At 47.1% G+C, this 22344-nt stretch overlaps 1 protein-coding gene across 1 annotated transcript in view; it reads right to left on the reverse strand.

Annotated features, from left to right (window-relative positions):
- LOC137371787 (disintegrin and metalloproteinase domain-containing protein 23-like) overlaps positions 1-22344 on the reverse strand; it is a 254213-nt gene that overhangs the window by 93508 nt on the left and 138361 nt on the right. Inside the window, exons 10-12 of the mRNA XM_068034660.1 lie at positions 17037-17108; positions 6007-6173; positions 2255-2339 (exon numbers count right to left, since the gene is read on the reverse strand). Of these exons, the coding sequence (XP_067890761.1) occupies positions 2255-2339; positions 6007-6173; positions 17037-17108 (324 nt within the window). The remainder of the gene's footprint in view (positions 1-2254; positions 2340-6006; positions 6174-17036; positions 17109-22344) is intronic.

Raw genomic sequence — 22344 nt, forward strand, 5'->3', positions numbered from 1 at the left:
AACTGTGCCGCCCCTGGAGTTGCTGGATGGCAAACTTGCTGGAGTTTTTTGAGGAGTTAACAGAGAGGGTTGATGAGGGCAATGCTGTTGATGTGGTGTACATGGACGTTCAAAAGACGTTTGATACAGTGCCAAACAACAGTCATGTGAGCAAACCTGTAGCTCATGGAATAAAAGGGAGAGTAGCAACATGGATGCAAAATTGGCTAAGTGACAGGAAACAAGGAGTAGTTGTTAATGGATGTTTTTTGGGCTGTAGGAAGGTTTGTAGTGGAGTTCCCCAGGGATCAGTGTTGGGACCCTTGCTTTTCCTGATATATATTAATGACCTAGACCTTGGCGTACAGGGCACAATTTCAAGTTTGCAGACAATACGAAACTTGGAAGCATTCTGAACTGTGAGGAGGATAGTGTAGAACTTCAAAAGAACATAGACAAGTTGGAGTTCTGATCGTTACTGACCTGAAACGTTAACTCTGCTTCTCTCTCCACAGATGCTGCCTGACCTGCTGAGTATTTCCAGCATTTCTTGTTTTTATTTCAGATTTCCAGCATCTGCAGTATTTTGTTTTTATTATATTAGACAAGTTGGTGGAATGGGCAGACAGGTGTCAGATGAAGTTCAATGCAGAGAAATGTGAAGTGATGCATTTTGGTAGCAAGAACATGGAGAGACAATATAAAATAAAGGGTACAATTCTAAAGGCGTGCAAAAGCAGAGGCTCCTAGGTGTACATGCGCATAAGTCATTGGAGGTTGAATGAGCAGTTAATAAAGCATACAGTATCCAGGGCTTTATTAATAGGGGCATAGAGTACAAGAGCAAGGAAGTTATGTTGAACTTGCATATGACACTAGTTAGGCCTCAGTTGGAATATTGCGTCCAGTTCTGGGCACCGCACCTTAGAAAAGACGCAAGGGCATTGGAGTGAGTACAGAAAAGATTCACGAGAATGGTTCCAGGGATGAGGAACTTCAGTTATGAAGATATATTGGAGAAGTTGGGACTGTTTTCCTTGGAGAAGAGAAGGCTGAGAGCTGGTTTGATAGAGGTACTCAAAATCATGAGGGGTCTGGACAGAGAAGATAGAGAGAAACTGTTCCCATTCGTGAAAGGATCGAGAATGAGAGGGCACAGATTTAAAGTAATTGGTAAGAGAAGCAAAATTGACATGAGGAAAAACTTTTTCATGCAGTGAGTGGTTAAGGTCTGGAATGCGCTGCCTGAGAGTGTGATGGAGGCAGGTTCAACTGAAGCATTCAAAAGGGAATTAGATACTTATATGAAAAGGAAGAATATGCAGGGTTATGGGGAGAAGGCAGGAGAATGTGACTGTGGGAATTGCTCTCCAGAGAGCCAGTGCGGACACGATGGGCCGAATGGCCTCCTTCTGCACTGTAACAATTCTGTGATTCTGTGGATAGATTGGAAAAGTTGGGACTATTTTCTTTGGAAAAGAGAAGGTTGAGAGGAAATTTGATAGAGGCATTCAAAATCATGAAGTATCCGGACAGGTGGGATAGGGAAAAACTGTTCCAATTGGTGGAGGGATTGAAAACAAGATGGCACAGATTAAAGGTAATTGGCAAAAGAAGCAATGATGACATGAGGAAAAACTGCAACGAGTGGCTGGGACCTGAAATGTACTGCCTGAGAGTGTGGTGGAGGTAGGTTCAATCAAGGCATTCAAGAGGGAATTGGATTGTTATCTGAAAAGGAAGAATGTTCAGGGCTACAGGAATCAGGCTGGGGATGGCACTAGGTAAGTTGCTCTTTCGGAGAGCCGGCGCAGACACAACGGGCCAAATGGCCTCCTTCTTGCTGTAACAATATGTGATGCTGAGTCTATTGGTGAGGTGCTGTTATAGTACAGACTGTGGAGCAGCAGGGTAAATCGGATTTCCACATTTAACTGTGTACATGCGGATTCTGGAAGTTGCTATCCAATTTACTCCATAATAATGGTGAGCACTAAAGGCTCACTGTTACTCTCAATACTAAATCCAGGCTATCAGGCACAGGACACGGGGGAGCTCTCCCCTTCTCATCTTTGATGGGATCCTCTACATCCACCTGAGAGGGCAGATGGGGCCTCGGTTTAACATCTCACCAGAAAGACAGCTCCTTCGACAGTGCAGCTCTCCCTCCGTACAGCTCTGGAGTGTCAACGTAGATTATAATCAATGGTGTTAAGGAATAGTAGATGTATTATACAACAATGAGTGAGCAGAAGGCATTTCTGGAAACTCTTACCTCAATCACTCCAACTCCCCGTGTCAGCGAGCAAACACCTCCAAAGAACGCCAAGCTGCTCATGCTGCTTTTAAACGTGATGCCTCTGCTCAAAAACACAAGAACAACGCAAATGCAACATGATAGAAATTGAAACCAAAATTTTAAAAAATCACAGAATTGACAAGAAACCAGGAAAACATAATTCAATTCTAATTCTATCATTCCCACTGTTACACGAAGGGGTACACAGGCCATTTGGCCTAAATGCTCTGTTAAAACGGATGAACGCGGCCTCCTTAAAAGGTTTCACCAACCGAGCCGCCTCCTGTCAGCAGATTTTTGTTTTATTCGTTCATGGGACGTGGGAGTCACTGGCTAGGCCAGCATTTATTGCCCATCCCGAATTGACCTTGAGAAGGTGGTGGTGAGCTGTCTTCTTGAACCGCTGCAGTCCTTAGGGTGCAGATGCACTCACAGTGCTGTTAGGGAGTTCCAGGATTTTGACCCAGTGAAGGAACGGCGATATAGTTCCAAGTCAGGATGGTATGTGGCTTGGAGGGGAACTTGCAGATGGTGGTGTTCCCATGCATCTACTGCCCTTGTCCATCTTGGTGATAGAGGTCAAGGGTCTAGAAGGTGCTGTATAAGGAGCCTTGGTGCATTGCTGCAGTGCATCTTGTAGATGATACACACTGCTGCCACTGTGCGTCAGTGGTGGAGGGAGTGAATGTTTGTCGATGGAGTGCCAATCAAACGGGCTGCTTTGTCCTGGATGGTATCGAGCTTCTTGAGTGTTGTTGGAGATGCACCCATCCAGGCAAGTGGAAAGTATTCCATCACACTCCTGACTTGTGCCTTGTAGATGGTGGACAGGCTTTGGGGAGTCAGGAAGTGAGTTACTCGCCGCAGGATTCCCACCTCTGGCCTGCTCTTGTAGCCACGGTATTTATATGGCTACTCCAGTTCAGTTTCTGGTCAATGATAACCCCCAGGATGTTGATACTGAAGGATTCAGCGATCATAATGCCACTGAATGCCAGGGGGAGATGCTTAGATTCTCTCTTGTTGGAGATGGTCATTGCCTGGCACTTGTGTGGCGCATATGTTACTTGCCATTTATCAGCCCAAGCCTGGATATTGTCTTGCGGCATTTCTACATGGACTGATTCAGTATCTGAGGAGTCGCAAATGGTGCTGAACATTGTGCAATCATCAGTGAACATTGCCACTTCTGACCTTACGATTGAAGGAAGGTTTAGTTTAGTTTAGAGATACAGCACTGAAACAGGCCCTTCGGCCCACCGAGTCTGTGCCGACCATCAACCACCCATTTATACTAATCCTACACTAATTCCATATTCCTACCACATCCCCACCTGTCCCTATATTTCCCTAACACCTACCTAAACTAGTGGCAATTTATAATGGCCAATTAACCTATCAACCTGCAAGTCTTTGGGATGTGGGAGGAAACCGGAGCGCCCGGAGGAAACCCACGCAGACACAGGGAGAACTTGCAAACTCCACACAGGCAGTACCCAGAATCGAACCCGGGTCACTGGAGCTGTGAGGCTGCGATGCTAACCACTGCGCCACTGTGCCGCCCATTGATGAAGCAGCTGAAGATGGTTGGGCCAAGGACACTACCCTGAGGAACTCCTGCAGTGATGTCCTGCAGCTGAGATAATTGACCTCCAACAGCCATAACCATCTTCCTTTGTGCTTTATGACTCCAAACAGTGGTAAGTCTTCCCCGATTCCCATTGACGCCAGTTTTGCTAGGGCTCCTTGATGCCATACTCGGTCAAATGCTGCCTTGATGTCAAGGGCAGTCACTCTCACCTCGTCTCTTGAGTTCAGCTCTTTTGTCCATGTTTGAACCAAGGCTGTAATGAGGTCAGGAGCTGAGTGGCCCTGGCGGAACCCAAACTGAGCGTCAGCGAGCAGGTTATTGCTAAGCAAGTGCCGCTTGACAGCACTGTCGATGACACTTTCCATCACTTTACTGATTGAGAACAGACTAATGGGGCAGTAATTGGCTTGTCTTGCTTTTTGTGTACAGGACATACCTGGACAATTTTCCACATTGCCAGGTAGATGACAGTGTTATAGCTGTACTGGATCAACTTGGCTAGGGGCGCGGCAAGTTCTGCAGCACAAGATTTCAGTACTATTTCCAGAATGTTGGCAGGGCCCGTAGCCTTTGCAGTATCCAATGCCTTCAGTCGTTTCTTGATATCGTGCGGAGTGAATTGAATTGGCTGAAGAGTGGCCTCCACGATGCTGGGGACCTCAGGAGGAGGCCGAGATGGATGATCAACTCGGCACTTCTGGCTGAAGATCGTTGCAAATACTTCAGCCTTATCTTTTGCACTGATGTGCTGCGCTCCCCCATTATTGAGGATGGGGATATTTGTGGAGCCTCCTCCTCCAGTTAGTTGTTTAATTGTCCACCACCATTCACGAATGAATTCGGCAGGACTGCAGGCCGCATGCCCCCTTGTCCTGCCTCCGTTAAAAGCAGAAGTGGGCGGGTTCAAGCTGGTTTGGCTTCCTGTTACAAATTTCTAACTTTTTAACCTCCCAACCAAACCAAACCGTCCCATTTTTGGAGGTTAAAATTACCTCCTTGAGCAGAGAATTCAGGCTAAGACTCTAGTGCTGTGCTGAAGGAGTGCCACTCGAACGTGCCGATTTTCGGATTAGACATTAAACCAAAGACCCATTTTACTACGACAATGGCGCGATAAAGTTGTTGTTGTGATAGATATTCTGGTAACACAGTAAGTATTAATCCTGATTTTAACTGAAATTCTAGCATGTTTCACAAGGTCTGACATGTATGACTTAGCACTTTTTTTTTTAAGACTGAGAAGGGGGAAAGGCGGAGAATAGAACAGTTGGATAAAAGAGCATTAGTGTGTGTTGGAAGGGATGGAACTAATGGTGAGATGGTTAGAAGGAAGATGGAGAGAGGGGAAATGAAGAAGAAAGAGAGAAATAAAAGCTACTTCTGATACTGAACAATTGTTTATTTGTTAAGTACTTATTTTCTATTTGAAATGCTGTCTTCCCAAATGCTCAGATAGAGAGGACATGATGGTAGAATTTAGTAGTGCTTATTGTTTTATCTTGGGCTTAGCTAACGGATGTTTTTAGGATCCAGATATTTATCATTTAAGTTGTTTTTCCCTTGTCTTCATTTCTGGAAGCCTTGCTCTTCGGACTGGACTCGCACCTTCCCTAAACCTGAGCTCATCCAAAACTCTCTGGCTGTATCCTGACTCGCACCAAGTCCCATTTGCCTATCACTCCTGTGTTGGCTGATCTACATTGGCTCCCGGTCCAGCATCACACTGAAGTTAAAATTCTCATCCTTGAGTTCAAATCACTTCATGACCTCACCCCTCCCTAACTCTGTAATCTCCTTCAACCCCACAACTTTCCAAGATCTCTGCGTTCCTCCAATTCTGGCCTCTTGTGCATCCCCGATTCTTCACCCCACCATTGGCGGCCATGCTTTCAGTTGCGTAGGCCCCAATTTTTGGAATTCCCTCCCGAATGCTCTCTGCCTCTCGACTTCTCTCTCCTCCTTTAAGACCTTCCTTAAAACCTACCTCTTTGACCGATCTTTCAGTCATGAGTTCTAATATCTTCTTATGTGGCTCGGTGTCAAATTTTGTTTGATAACGCTCCTGTGAAGCACCTTTGGATGTTTACCTATATTAAAGGCACTATATAAATGCAAGTTTTTGAGACAGTTTACTCACGAGAGCAGCTGGACAGAGTCGGCCTGCTCCCTCACGAACTGCTGCCTATACTTGGAGAAACGGCGCAGGGTCTGCATCTGGTCCTGGCTCATGTCAATCTTGTCCTTGTCCGACCACGTTTCCATGGCGACCAGGACGACCCTGGTGTTCAGCTGCTCTTTGAAAATCTGCAAGACAGGAGGACAGGACAGGTACAGGAGTGGAACACTGGGTAAACAGACAGTTAGCCAATCAGATCAGCAGAAACACAAGGGTAAAGCAGGAGACACACATGGGGTAAGACACTCTATTAGACAATTTATTTTTTTCTTCTCAAAGCAGCAACAAAAATTAAAGGCTGCCTTTCCTTGTGAGACTGACAGACGCCAATACCTAAAAAAATCTTCTATTCATTACAGATATCCAGTGAGAAAACACATAGAAAGGTAAACTTACCACGTCCTCAGGACATCTTAAAGCACTTCACAAGGCAGTACTTTTGAAGAGAATTCACTGTTGTAATGTAGGAAATGTGGCAGACAATTTGCGCAGAACAAGCTCCCACAAACAGCAATGAGATAATGATGAGATAATCTGATTTTTGGTGATGTTGGTTGAGGGATAAATATTAGCCAGGACTCCGAGGAGAACACTGGGCTGGATTTTATGCTCTCCCCCATGGCAAGTTTGGAGGTGGGAGGGCATTTAATCGGGCAGGATATTGAAGGGTGGGGACCCCCCCACCCTCCCATCTCTACCCCAAATAAGCCCATGGTGGGAAGGCTTGTGGACAGCCTTCCCTCCCCGCCGCCAACTGAGACAATTAAGAGGCAATTAATGCCCTGTTAAGAGCCTTTTCCTGATGCCACTGATATTAACCCAGTAGTGGGAGAGCCTGTCGCCATGCTGGGAGTCCAACATGCAAACCTTTGCGGGTTGCTTGCTGCCTCCCAGGGTGGGTTTCCTCATTCAAAGGCACTCAGTGCCTGATAGAGGGACCTGCTGAGAGCCACCCCCCTGTCCTTGCTGCCGACCCTCCTACACCCTCCTCCCCCGCGACCCCCAGCCCGCAGAACCCCTCCTGCCATCACTTACCTAAGTCCGGGATCCAGTGCTGACCCAGGCCTCGGGTGGATGACTTTCCTGCCGCAGCCACACCTGCCCTGCGGCGCTGATCAGCAAAAGAGCTGCCGGTCTCTGATTGGCCAGCAGCTCTCGGTGGAACGAACTTCTGCCCCCAGGGTCCTGATCCCGAGGAAGGCCCGCCGGTGACCTCTCAACTGCCTGTCTTCCCGGAGGACACAGCGTGGGTCTCACGCCAGCTCTCCAGGCGGTGGCCGAGACCCCCATCGCCTCCATAAAATTCCCCCCTTTCTGTTTATTCTTCAAAATAGTACCGTGGGATCTTTACCATCCAGGCAGACAAGACCTCGCTTTCATGCTCCTAGATACAACAGTGCAGCACACCTTCAGTACTGCCCTGGGTTGTCAGAATAAACTTTGTGCTCAAGTCTCTGGTGTGGGAGCTTGAACCCACAACCTTCTGACTCAGAGGAGAGAGTGCTACCTAGCGATCCATAGATGACACGGTTTAAAGCAGAGCTCTGGGTGAAGGGTGCACTTTGTGAATCAGGCTCAGAGGTGCTCACACTCACATAATTTTACGTCCGTCTTGAGATTTCCTAAAGGATGTGCCACCCTCTGCCAATTGTGAATACAAGTTCCCAACAAGTGAATATCAGAACCAGGAGTACAATCACCCCCATGATGTGAAATCCCCATGATGTGAAATCAGTGGCCCAAAGAACTGTGTCGGAGCACATGAAGCAATTGTGTGCTCATATCACACAGCAATTTCACCCCAACAATGGGTGCATCACTTAGCTTGTGGAATGAACCATATATCAGTATCAAAGCTGAAAGAGTGGACTAGCGGTTGAATACTCTGCGACAACTAATTTTTCCTCTCACCCTCTACACAGGCTCAAGAAAGAAGTGTATTGGAATACTCACCCCTTGCCTGAAAGGGGCAAAAAGTGGCAGCTCAACATCCCTGGATATAGAGTTTTCAGGCAGGATAGAGGGGGATAAAATAGGAGGGGGTGTAGCATTATAGGTCAAAGAATAAATTACAGCTGTGAGGAGGGATGATATGCTCAATGAATCATCATTAAAACGCTGGTTAGGCCACAGCTGGAATATTGCGTACAGTTCTGGTCACCACATTACAGGAAGGACATAATTGCTCTGAAGAGAGTACAGAGGAGATTTACAACAATGTTGCCAGGGCTGGAAAATTGCAGCTATGAGGGAAGGTTGGATAGGCCGGGGTTGTTTTTCTTAGAAAAGAGGCGGCTAAGGGGTGACTTAATTGAGGTGTACAAAATTCTGAGGGGCTTAGATAGAGTAGACAGGAAGGGCCTGTTTCCCCTACAAGGAGGTCAATTACCAGAAGGCACAGATTTAAGGTGATTGGTAGAAGGATTAGAGGGGACGAGGAAAAAAAATGTTCATCCAGTGGGTGGTGGGTGTCTGCCTGACGGTCACCCGTTCCCTCTCTGCCTGCAAACTCTTAAGCTATGGGGTGACCACAGCTATAAACATGCTATCCATTAAATTCTCAGCCTTGTGGATATAGAGCACTGGTGCTAGTTGCTGCTCAAGCTCCGAAACCTGGAGCTCGAGCTGCAGCAGTGACGACACTTCCTGCACGTATAGTTATCCAGGACACAAGAAGTGTCCTGGAGTCCCCACATAATACACGATGCACACTCCACAGGTCTGAGGTGCCCTGCCATGCCTCTATTTATTAGACTATTAAACTTATGACTTAAATAAATACTCACCAGCTACTCAGCATTCAGCTGCTTCTCTAGAGCTGATGTCAATTTATTTTATATAGGAAGCTTCACTGAAATTTTTTACTTAACTCATTATCTAAATATCTTAGATTTTAATTTACTAAAGAAATTCAAAACTCTTTAGCGTTACTATCCGTTGTTACTTAATTTCAACTTTATCCCCTAGATCTGATTAATTCTTAGGCAGTCCCTCGGGACCGAGGATGACTTTCTTCTACTCCAGGGTTATGGGCCCTTAGATGACTGAAAAGTCCAATTCTGGAACCACACACTTTGCCACAGGTGGGGCAGGTGGTGCTTGGTGAGGCAAGTGAATGGGATGCTCGAATTTCCTAACGATCCTACCGCTGTTTGCACTTGATCACTGCCTGGGCATGTCGACGTTGTTCAAACTGGCTGGCACCTTCGTGGATGCTTCTTCTCCATTTTGGGCGGACTCGGGCAAGAGATGTCACATTTTGTCAGGGTGGCTTTAAGGACAGCCTTGTAGTGTTTCCTCTGCCCTCTTGGCAGCCTCTTGCCGTGACGGAGCTCAGAATAGAAAGCTTGTTTTGGGAATCTTGTGTCAGGCATGCAGACAATATGGCCCGCCCAACATAACTGACTAGCCATGACCAGTGTCTCGATACTGGGGATGTTGGCCTGAGCGAGGACACTGATATTGGAGTGCCTGTCCTGAAACTGAATTTGCAGGATGTTGCGGAGGCACAGCTGGTGATATCACTCCAGGGCTTTGAGATGTCTGCTGTACAGTGTCCATGTTTCTGACACATATAGAAGGGCAGGTAACACTGCGGCCCTGTAGACCATGAGCTTGGTGCCAGGTTTGAGGTCTTTGTTGTCAAACATTCTTTAATTATATGATGAATTATAAAATTGGCTTTAGTATTTATACTAATTAATCAATCAAATCCTAGTTTATAGTTGATTAATTTAGATGAAATTAAAAGCTTACCAGAAAACTCACCCCCACATGACTCCTTGTCACGTGATGTCACTTCACAATTTTTTTTCCTCCTGCTTGGTTCAGACTCACAACCCACTCTGATCCCAGCCTGCTTCACACTGCGCCGATCCGATCCCGATCTGCTTCACGCTGCTCCGATCCGATCCCAGCCTGCTTCACGCTGCCCAGATCTGATCCCAGCCTGCTTCACGCTGCCCAGATCTGATCCCAGCCTGCTTCACGCTGCCCAGATCTGATCCCAGCCTGCTTCACGCTGCTCCGATCCGATCCCAGCCTGCTTCACGCTGCCCAGATCTGATCCCAGCCTGCTTCACGCTGCCCAGATCTGATCCCAGCCTGCTTCACGCTGCCCAGATCTGATCCCAGCCTGCTTCACGCTGCTCCGATCCGATCCCAGCCTGCTTCACGCTGCCCAGATCTGATCCCAGCCTGCTTCACGCTGCCCAGATCTGATCCCAGCCTGCTTCACGCTGCCCCGATCTGATCCCAGCCTGCTTCACGCTGCCCAGATCTGATCCCAGCCTGCTTCACGCTGCCCAGATCTGATCCCAGCCTGCTTCACGCTGCCCAGATCTGATCCCAGCCTGCCTCACACTGCCCAGATCTGATCCCAGCCTGCTTCACGCTGCCCAGATCTGATCCCAGCCTGCTTCACGCTGCCCAGATCTGATCCCAGCCTGCCTCACACTGCCCAGATCTGATCCCAGCCTGCTTCACGCTGCTCCGATCTGATCCCAGCCTGCTTCACGCTGCCCAGATCTGATCCCAGCCTGCCTCACACTGCCCAGATCTGATCCCAGCCTGCCTCACGCTGCTCCGATCCGATCCCAGCCTGCTTCACACTGCCCAGATCTGATCCCAGCCTGCCTCACGCTGCTCCGATCCGATCCCAGCCTGCTTCACACTGCCCAGATCTGATCCCAGCCTGCCTCACGCTGCTCCGATCCGATCCCAGCCTGCTTCACACTGCCCCGATCTGATCCCAGCCTGCCTCACGCTGCTCCGATCCGATCCCAGCCTGCTTCACGCTGCCCCGATCTGATCCCAGCCTGCCTCACGCTGCTCCGATCCGATCCCAGCCTGCTTCACACTGCCCCGATCTGATCCCAGCCTGCTTCACACTGCCCAGATCTGATCCCAGCCTGCTTCACACTGCTCCGATCTGATCCCAGCCTGCTTCACACTGCTCCGATCTGATCCCAGCCTGCTTCACGCTGCTCCGATCTGATCCCAGCCTGCTTCACACTGCCCGGATCCGATCCCGATCTGCTTCACACTGCCCCGATCCGATCCCAGCCTGCTTCACACTGCCCGGATCCGATCCCGATCTGCTTCACACTGCCCCGATCCGATCCCAGCCTGCTTCACACTGCCCCGATCTGATCCCAGCCTGCTTCACGCTGCCCCGATCTGATCCCAGCCTGCTTCACTGCCCGGATCCGATCCCGATCTGCTTCACACTGCCCCGATCCAATCCCAGCCTGCTTCACACTGCCCGGATCCGATCCCGATCTGCTTCACACTGCCCGGATCCGATCCCGATCTGCTTCACACTGCCCCGATCTGATCCCAGCCTGCTTCACGCTGCCCCGATCTGATCCCAGCCTGCTTCACGCTGCCCGGATCCGAACCCAGCCTGCTTCACACTGCCCGGATCCGATCCCGATCTGCTTCACACTGCCCCGATCCGATCCCAGCCTGCTTCACACTGCCCCGATCCAATCCCAGCCTGCTTCACACTGCCCGGATCCGATCCCGATCTGCTTCACACTGCCCGGATCCGATCCCGATCTGCTTCACACTGCCCCGATCTGATCCCAGCCTGCTTCACGCTGCCCCGATCTGATCCCAGCCTGCTTCACGCTGCCCGGATCCGAACCCAGCCTGCTTCACACTGCCCGGATCCGATCCCGATCTGCTTCACACTGCCCCGATCCGATCCCAGCCTGCTTCACACTGCCCGGATCCGATCCCGATCTGCTTCACACTGCTCCGATCTGATCCCAGCCTGCTTCACACTGCTCCGATCTGATCCCAGCCTGCTTCACTGCCCGGATCCGATCCCGATCTGCTTCACACTGCCCCGATCCGATCCCAGCCTGCTTCACACTGCCCGGATCCGATCCCGATCTGCTTCACACTGCCCGGATCCGATCCCAGCCTGCTTCACGCTGCCCCGATCGGATCCCAGCCTGCTTCACGCTGCCCCGATCTGATCCCAGCCTGCTTCACGCTGCCCCGATCTGATCCCAGCCTGCTTCACACTGCTCCGATCTGATCCCAGCCTGCTTCACGCTGCCCCGATCTGATCCCAGCCTGCTTCACACTGCCCCGATCTGATCCCAGCCTGCTTCACGCTGCCCCGATCTGATCCCAGCCTGCTTCACGCTGCCCCGATCTGATCCCAGCCTGCTTCACACTGCCCGGATCCGATCCCGATCTGCTTCACGCTGCCCCGATCCGATCCCGATCTGCTTCACGCTGCCCCGATCTGATCCCAGCCTGCTTCACGCTGCCCCGATCTGATCCCAGCCTGCTTCACACTGCTCCGATCTGATCCCAGCCTGCTTCACGCTGCCCCGATCTGATCCCAGCCTGCTTCACACTGCCCCGATCCGATCCCAGCCTGCTTCACGCTGCCCAGATCCAATCCCAGTTTGCTTCACACTGCCCGGATCCGATCCCGATCTGCTTCACGCTGCCCTGATCTGATCCCAGCCTGCCTCACACTGCCCCGATCTGATCCCAGCCTGCTTCACACTGCCCCGATCTGATCCCAGCCTGCTTCACACTGCCCCGATCTGATCCCAGCCTGCTTCACGCTGCTCCGATCCGATCCCGATCTGCTTCACGCTGCCCCGATCCGATCCCAGCCTACTTTATAGGTTACTCTGCTTCAATCCCGACCAGCTTGATGCTATGCTGCTCCGACCTTGGCACGCTTTATTTTGGATGCGGCATTGAACAGTGGCCCACCAATCCTATCACATTGGCAACCGGAGGCCAACCGGAAAATCCCAATGGGCCTCCTCTAACTGTCCTTAAAAAGGCTCTGAATGAGCCTAATTAGCTGCCCATCTCATGGGGGCGGGCAGCTCTGCCAGGCTTGAACCTGCCTCCCCCGAACTAGCTGCCAGCAGGAACACTGTCAGAAAACTAGCACACCGGCTAGCACCAAGTGTTTCCGGGCCCGGTCCGCCTCTGTTTCCGACCTTGGCGCGGCCCAAAAATCCCCTGCGTCTGCAACGCCTGTGAAACCAGACAGAGCTCGTATATAAACAGTGATGTGGCTGCTTTGATCCTGAACTGAACTGGCTCCATTGTCTGAATTGCACATGATTGCCCTCAAGCCTGGCAATGTGAACATACAGCACAGGCATCAGTAACAAGGTTGTGGTGTCCTCACATCAAAGACATACTATTCAGCTAAATAAAGTCCTTCAGCTTTTCAGAATTCTGCAGAACACATAAAGAGACCCACATCATGAAAGAGTCTATATTTAACAAAAGCAAGCACAGGTGATGCAACACCTGCCCTTCACCTCCACATGTCTCACCATCCAATATCCCAAACATTCCTTTCAGATGGAACAGCAATTTACATGTACATTTTTCAATTTAGTATACTGTATTCACTGCTCACGATGTGATTTCCTCTACACTGGGGAGGCCAAACGCAAACTGGGTGTCCGCTTTCCGGTACACCTCCCTTCAGTCCACAAGTGCGACCCCGAGGTTCCAGTTGCCTGTCATTTTAATTCTCCACCTTGCTCCCACTCTGACCTTTCTGTCCTCGTCCTCCTGCAACGTTCTAATGTAACACAACACAAGCTCGAAGAACAGCACCTCATCTTTCGACTGGGCACTTTACAGCCTTCTGGACTCAACATTTTCAACAGTTCAACAATTTTAGATGGCAACCTCTGCCCCCCCCCCCCCATCTGGTTTTCTTTTTCTTTGGTTTTGGCTTTTCTTTCTAGCTTCTCTCTTGTTTTTGGTTTCAGACAGCAGCTTTCATCATTCTGCCATTCACACCTCCTCCAGACACATCTTTTGTTTCTTTACTTGTTCCATTACCACTCACTTTGGTCTTGCACCATCAACCCTTTGTCATTTAATCTCTCCTGCCCTCAACCCTATCACAGACCTTCCCTTTTGTCCATCTCCCCCCCGCACCCCCACCAACCCACTTTCACTTGCTTAAAACCCATTATATTTCTAACTTCTCCCTATTCTGACGAAAGGTCATCGACCTGATATGTTAACTCTGTTTCACTCTCCACAGATGCAGCCTGACCTGTTAAGCATTTACAGCAATTTATGTTTTTAAGCTGATATTTCACTCATGGCCATTTATAATCTGCATTTCATAACTTTTAAAACACTGTGGTTTGGGACCCCTCATTCCCCAAATGTAATGACTAACAGCCATTCTCAAAATGGTAACTAGAGACAGAGATGGATGAAGGGACAGATATATAGATAGTTCAAGGGACAGGTAGATGGAGAGATGGAGATAGACAGATAGAAAGAGATAGAGATAAAGAGATAGATAGATAGAGAGATAGAGAGAGACAGATATAGATATGGAGAGATTGACAGAGATAGACAGAAAGAAAGGAAGGGGACAGTAACAAATAATTTTGCAAAGAATCACAAAAATACAAAGGCACTCTGAAATTATAGGTATTAGCAGGAAATAGTGCCATTTGTTTGAAAATGCCTTGATTTGCTCGCAGGTCCGAAATGGGCCCGATATGGGCACAGCTTGAGGTTGCCATGGATACCTCCTGGGCTAAACTTTGCATGTACTGATTCAATCATTCTCAGGGACTCTCTTAGTCTGAACCAGTGGTTTTCAAAGTTGTCCACGAGGTGGGCTGTAAAATGTTTCTGTTTTTTAATTCATTCTGAGATATCGGCATCGCCAGCAAGGCCAGTATTTATTGCCCATCGTTAGATACCACTTAGCGGCTTGAAATGCCACTTCAGAGAGCAGTTCAAGATCCAGAACGCTGGGGTGTGGGACTGGAGTCACATATAAACCCACACGGTGTAAGCACGGCAGAGCACCTTCCTTGAAATGCATTAGGGAACCAGAAACGGCCCCGGTCATAGGTAAGTGTTGAATTACTTGCATGTGACTCAGTTGGTAGCACTCTCACTTTTGAGCCAGAAGGTTGATGGTTCAAATTCCACTGCAGAGAGTTGAGCACAAAATCTCACTGAGGGAGTGCTGCACTGTCGGAGGTGTCGGCTTTCGGATGAGACATTAAACTGAGGTCCCGTCTGCCCTCTCAGAGCTGCTGGACACTTGTCCCCAGTGTCCTGGCCAATATTTATTCTTCAACCAACATCATTAAAAAACAGCTTAACTGGACAATATCACATTACTGATCGTGGGATCCAGAATGAAAAGCTAATCTCAGTAATGACGATCGTAACACTATCGGATTGTCCTAAAAATCCACCTGGTTCATTTATGTCCTTGAGGGAAGGAAATCTTCCGTCCTTGCCCGGTCTGGTCTACATGTGACTCCAGATCCACAGCAATGTAGTTGACTCTTAACTGGCCCCTGAAATTGCCTAGCAAGCCACTCAGTTGTATCAAACCACTAGAGAAAAGTCGAATTAAACTGAACAGATCACCTGGCATCGACCTAGGCAGAAACGACACACCCAGCCCAGTTGACCCTGCAAAGTCCTCTTCACGAACATCTGGGGGCTTGTGCCATAGTTGGGAGAGCTGTCCCACAGACTAGTCAAGCAACAGCCTGACATAGTCATACTCACCCAATCATACCTTACAGATAATGTCCCAGACGCTGCCATCACCATTCCTGGGTATGTCCTGTCCCACCAGGACAGACCCACCAGAGGTGACGGCACAGTGGTATACAGTTGGGAGGGAGTGGTTCTGGGAGTCCTCAACATCGACTCATGGCATCAGGTCAAATATGAGCAAGGAAACCTCCTGCTTATTACCATATACTGCACCCCTTCAGCTGATGAATCAGTACTCCTCCATGTTGAAATACCACTTGGAAGAAGCACTAATGGTAACAAGCACAGAGAATGGACTCTGGGTGGAAGACTTCAATGTACATCAGTGAGAGTGGCTCGGTAGCACCAATACTGATTAAGCTGGCTGAGGACTAAACAACATATCTGCCAGACTGGGCCTGTGGTAAGTGGTGAGGGAACGAACACGAGGAAAAAAACCTACATGACCTCGTCCTCACCAATATACCCGTCACAGATGCATCTGTCCATGACAGTATTGTTAGGAGTGAACACCATACAGCCCTTGTGGAGACGAAGTCCCGTCTTCACATTGAGGATACCCACCATCATGTTGTGTAGCACTACCACCGTGCTAGATTTCAAACAGATCCAGCAGCTCAAAACGGGACATCCATGAGACACTGTGGGCCATCAGCAGCAGAATTGTATTCAACCACAATATGTAACCTCATGGCCCTGCATATCCCTCATTCTACCGTTACTATCAAGCCAGGCGAATCAACCCTGGTTCAATGAGGCGTGTAGGACAGCTTGTCAGGAGCACCACCAGGCATACCTAAAAATGAGATGTCAACCTAGTGAAGCTGCAACACAGGTCTACACTGTAACAACTCACCAAGGCTCCTCAGACAATACCTTCCAAACTCCACAACTTCTACCACCCAGAAGGACAAGGGTAGCAGATGCATGGGAATATCACCACCTGCAAGTTCCCCTCCAAGTCATACAGCATCCTGACTTGGAACTATATCGCCGTTCCTTCACTGTCGCTGGGTTAAAATCCTGGAACTCCCTTCCTAACAGCACTGTGGGTGTACCTACCCCCACATGGACTGCAGCGGTTCAAGAAGGCAGCTCACCACCACCTTCTCAAGGACAGTTAGGGATGGGCAATAAATGCTGGCCTTGCCAGTGACACCCACATCCCATGCATGAATAAAAAAAATCTTGCTGAGTGCAAAATGGCTGCCACATTTCCCAAATTACAACAATGACTACACTTCAAAAATCCTTCATTGGCCAGGTGGAGAACAGGAACCCCCAATGTTAACGCCACAGGGGAAGACTGTGTGAGCGCTTGCCCTGACACACTGCCATCTGCAGTCCCGAATGGACGCCCCGATTCCACGAAGTAGCGGGAAAACAAAATAACCTTTGTGCCATCATTCATTTTCTGTGCAAATTGGATTTCTACTTACAAAGTCTAGCAGATTAACCACGGACTTGGCAAAGTTGTTGGTGTGAGGCCGGGAGGATCGATGCCTGGTATACTGTGAGAGAGAAGGAAAAGGACCATCAGACCCTAGCAGAACACAGGTAACACTCAATAAACTTTAGACAACAAATGTTACACCCCTGTACAAAAAAGGAGAGAGGAATAAACCAGGCAACGACAGCCTAACATCAGTGGTGTGGAAAGTTTAAGAGACATTAATATGGAACAAAATTAACAGGCATTTGGAAAAATATAGGTTAATAAATGAAAGACAATATGGATTTGGTGAAGGCAAGTCATGTTTGTTTAACTTGATTGAGTTCTTTGATGAAGCAACAGAGAGGGTTGATTAGCAGGGATAGGCACTGGCATGTTGCACTATGGACATTTGACAAAATTATTGTCTCAGTCACGGACATGGGGGCAATTAATGTGTATATAATGTTTACAGCCAATCTAATGCCACCAAAACACAGTCCGATTTAAAACACATTTCTCCTTATAAATAAAATAGCTAAGCATACAAACATCAATGGAGAGCGGCAAAATTGTATCAGCTAACTAGCAAGCAATGCCAAAGCGAACTACATTTGTTGACAGAATAGACGGATCTTATCGGATGGCCTCTGTGGATTCACACTGTGTCAGGAGTGCAAATTCGTCCAATAAACCATGAAATTTAAGGAACAAATTCTTATTGAGGTTATTGAGGTGAAGCAGAGAAAAATCAGCAGTAAGACGACAGACATTTGTCAAACTGCTATTGTCACAACACAACTTAACCCATGATGGTCAATCTTTGTGCAACTTCGCCACCTGTTTGTAACATGTGTCTGAAGACAGGGCAGCCAACAAAAGGGCAGTGCTCTCCAAATCAGGGGAATTTTATAGGAGAAAGCAGATAGTACTTCAGAAGAGTCATGTAAAACAGAAAAGCAGAGTGGGAAAGGAAGGGACATAGAGATTAACGGACGGTAGCCAAGACTAGGTTATTCATCTTGTCAGGCTGTTAAACTAGGTCCTGAATTCTAAAATACAGAAACAACAGGATCTCTCATGGACAAAATGGCATTTACTCACCAAAGCTAGTGACAAAATTAGATAAATACAATTACAAATAAAGAGTGCCCTTTAGTTCCTCCAATAAAGCGATTCTCTCAAATTGACTTATGTCCATATCTCAGTCTATCACTGCCATTTCCAATTCAGCTCTGACAAGATAATTATTAACAAGAATATTTTTTGCAAAAATATTTTGAGCGGTTGTTACTGCATATATTATTCTGTTATAAAATGCTTAGTCACTATCTGTAAGATTGTACTCCAGAATAACCAATTTATGTCCAAGCCAAATCTCTTACCTGTTGGAAAGGTGCACTCTTAACCTAATGTAATTATATGATCTAGGCAACTTTCAAATGACATTTGCTATTCAGGTTATCTGCCCTCAAACTGGATAGTAAATGATGCACATTGCAGTGACTGAACTTTGACATACTTGTAATACTTTTCCTTTAATCCAATTCACAGCTTAAAAAAAAATCAGTGAATGACTGTTTCTAACATGGTCAGTGAAATATAATAATTTTTTTACTGTTTTCCCCGAGAGTCTTAAAACTACAAATGCAGCATGGATTTTGTTAAGGAATTGTAGGCAGTTCATCATAGATTAATATTTATTAAAGCTATCCGTTACATTGTATTTACTAACTATTGTATATGGGTCAGCAGCACCCTGTTTTTGCCACTATCACTCAGTCGCATTACACCATACTTTTGTATTCATAAGAAATGTACAGTGCTGACGTCTGGAGATTCCTTGGATTTTCTTGCTTATTTTCCCCTCAATACAATTACTGCAGCAATGTGATTCCAAATGGATAGCAGCAGAATTGTGACATTAATACTGAAGTAAAAGTCCAACATGTCATTGAGCTTGTGTTACAAGTGAAAGTAATGCATGCCAGAGAGTAGAAATCAAGACATCCCCCAGGTGACTTTTGCCATTTTGAAATGAGTTTACATAACACAAGCCTTTAAACTTGTGTTTTAAAATAACTTAGCTGCTCAGGAGTTGGGAACAGAGAGAGAGAGAGAGGGGACACTCTCTTTCCCCTCGCTGCCTCTCTTTCCCTACCCCTCTTGCCCCCCTCTCTCTTCCTCCCCCCATCTCCCCCTCTCTCTCTTTCCCTCCCCCTCTCTCCCTCCCTGTCCCCCCTCTCCCTTTCTCTCTCTCCCCCTCACCCCTCTCTCTCCCCCGTCTCTGTCGTCCCTCTCTCTCCCTTGTGTTCCCATCTCTCTATCCCCTCACTCTCCCCTCCCTAACTGACTGTTGCTGAGAGTGGGAACAGAAGTTTCTGAACTTCAGACAGATTCGGAGTTTTCCGGCGGGCTTTTAAAAAAAAAAATCGGAATGGATCGGAAAACCCTGAATCTGTCCTAAGTTCAGAAACCACTGTTCCCGCTCCCAGCACCTGTCAGCTGTGAAACTGACAGTGCAAATTGTTTTTATATAGAAGGTCTCATCCCTGAAATTACCAGTCATGGGCCTCAAAATCTTTTACCACGGACCCTGATGTCTGTGTACGGACACGTTGCCGTCCCCGTTGATGCGGGTAGTGTGGTTGATGTTGGCTTTTGAAAGTCAATATACACATTTGATAAAGTAGCACATAATAGACTTCTTCGTAAAGTTGGTATCCATGGGATTAAAGAGGCAGTGGCTGTGTGAAAACAAAATTGGCTGAAGGACATAAAGCAGAGAGGAAGAGTAAATGGTTGATTTTCAGACTGGAGAGAAGTATACTCGCGTCTCGCAGGGGTCGTTGTTGGAGCCACTGCTCTTTTTGCTATAAATTAATGACCTAGGTTTGGGTATACTGAATTTCAAAGTTTGTAGATAACACCATCTTGGAAATGTAGTGAGAAGGATAGTGACAGACTTCGGGAGGACTGGTGAAATGGGAAGATACATGGCAGATTAAATTTAATGCAGAGAAGTGTGGAGTGTTGCATTTTGGTGGCAAGAATGAGGTGAGGCAATATAAAATAAATGGTACCATTTTAAAGGGGGTGTAGACCTTGGATGGGGGGCATATGTACCCAAACCTTTGACGGTAACAGTCCAAGTAGAGGAGGCTATTGAAAAGCCATATGCAGTCCTGGGGTTATTTCTAGAGGCATAGAGCACAAAAGCAAGGAAGTTTAAAAAAAAACTTTACAAATCACTGGCCAGGCCTCAGTTGGAGTATTGTGACCAATTCTGGGCACCACACTTTAGGAAGGATGTCAAAGCCTCAGAGAGGGTGTAGAGGAGATTTACTAGAATGGTACCAGGGATGAGGGACTTCAATTGTGTGGAAACATTGGTGAAGCTGGAATTGTTCTCCTTTGATGAAACATGATTAAGGGGAGATTTTATAAAGGTGTTCAATATCTTGAAGAATTTTGATAGAATAAATAAGGAGAAACTGTTTCCATTGGCAGAAGAGAGTGTAACCCAAGGAGTCTGGTTTAAGGTAATTGGCAAAAGAACCAGAGACGACAAGAAGAAACATCTTTTTCTAAAGCAAGTTATTACGATATGGAATGCACTGCTTGAAAGGAGTGAAGCAGATTCAATAATAACTTTTGAAAGGGAATTGGATAAATATTTGAAAGGGAAAAATTTGCAGGGCTACGGGGAAGGTGCAGGGAAGTGAGACTAATTGGATTGCTCTTTCAAAGAGCCGTCACAGACATGATGGGCTGAATGGCCTCTTTCGGTGTATCTTTCTAATGAGTCCCCAGGAATGAGTGACAGGCTCTAATCTAATTGAGGGGTTCTGATGGCTTCCATACATAGTAATGGATACCTGGGAGTGAGTTACAGGCCAGAATCTAATTGAGGGGTTATATCTACAGTAAAAGATAAATGGGTAAGTAGTAACTGATGAAGGTTATTTGTAAAATGAAGAACTTTTGATAGTAAATATCAGTGGCCTGAAAATGAAGGAACGGATTGGAACTAAAATAAACTTGGATACTGTAACCTGAAGTCTTTCAGGTAGAATTTAATTTTGTAATAAAAGTATTTACACGAATAGCACTATTGCCCGATAATTGGGAATACTTTTTATTGAGAAGTAAACTGGTTTAACTAGTAATTGATTCTCTGTGATCTGTGTGTACAGGTTGCCCTCTGGTGTGTAGACAGGTGAAGCACATGAGATTGGACCCAGAGCAAAAGAGCCCGTTCCTCCACACCTGTAATTATTAATCAAATTGCAGTCTGCAAAATTACAGTGAGCTCCTGTGATTTAAGTTATTAATCACAAAGGGTGAGTTTATAAAAAAAAAACTGCCATTTGCTCTTTTGTGTAATTTTGAATCCCCATCAACTGCCTCTCTGAAAATCTAACATTCATTTCCCCAGGTTTGAAGTTATTCTCACAAGATCATCGTATAGGGTGTCCAGCAGAACAGTTGCACAACTTATCCCAGCTCCTCCAACCTGGAAAACTGAACAGTTTCCCCAACTCATAACATCCAACTTTGGGTAAGGGAACGACGATTCCAGGGTTTTGTCCTCCTGTGACCTATATTCCCAGTCCATATACTGATCACTCATTATGTCAAGGAGGCCTTCCCACATCACACGCAAGGTCACAGCTTTGAACCTGTGTCCCCTTAGCCGACTGTCAAGGGTCAGCTTGAAGCAGTGTTGCCTGATACCTTAATGGTTCCATGTAGGTACCTCTACGAGGGTTTAATAAAAACGGAGGGAAAAAATCAGCTGGTGGGATGAAAATCTCCTCCCGCTGCTGGATGTAAAGTGAATGAGTCTGAGGAAATTCCCAACCCAGTTTATAGTAGACATGGGCCCCAGCACAAAATGACCCAGAACAGGGTACTCACTGAGTCTCGTTCAGGCCACAAGCCACAAGGTGGTGGTCAATTCCAAATGAAAAACATTCAAGAATCCTGAGTGTATCTGTTCCAGCCTTAAAAGTTCCACTTACTGCTGCCCTTTTTTAAAACTGATGTTCTACCCAATACTATTCTACTATTCTGTGACACCTTGGCACTGCTGATACTTATCAAGGTTGCTCCTTTGCAGAAACTTTCTGAAAATCCAAGTACATATCCCTCGCTTACATTATCAATAATGTCTGAAAACTTCCAGCAGGTCACTTAGCCGTTGCCTCACTTTGCTGAATCCATGTTGACTGTTCCTCCAACAAAATATGCTTCTCCTAATTTCACCTGCTAGATCACTCAAATATTGTTGAAGAGATATCCCTAGACCAAGC

Source organism: Heterodontus francisci, chromosome 7, assembly GCF_036365525.1.
Source record: "Heterodontus francisci isolate sHetFra1 chromosome 7, sHetFra1.hap1, whole genome shotgun sequence".
Lineage (NCBI taxonomy): Eukaryota > Metazoa > Chordata > Chondrichthyes > Heterodontiformes > Heterodontidae > Heterodontus > Heterodontus francisci.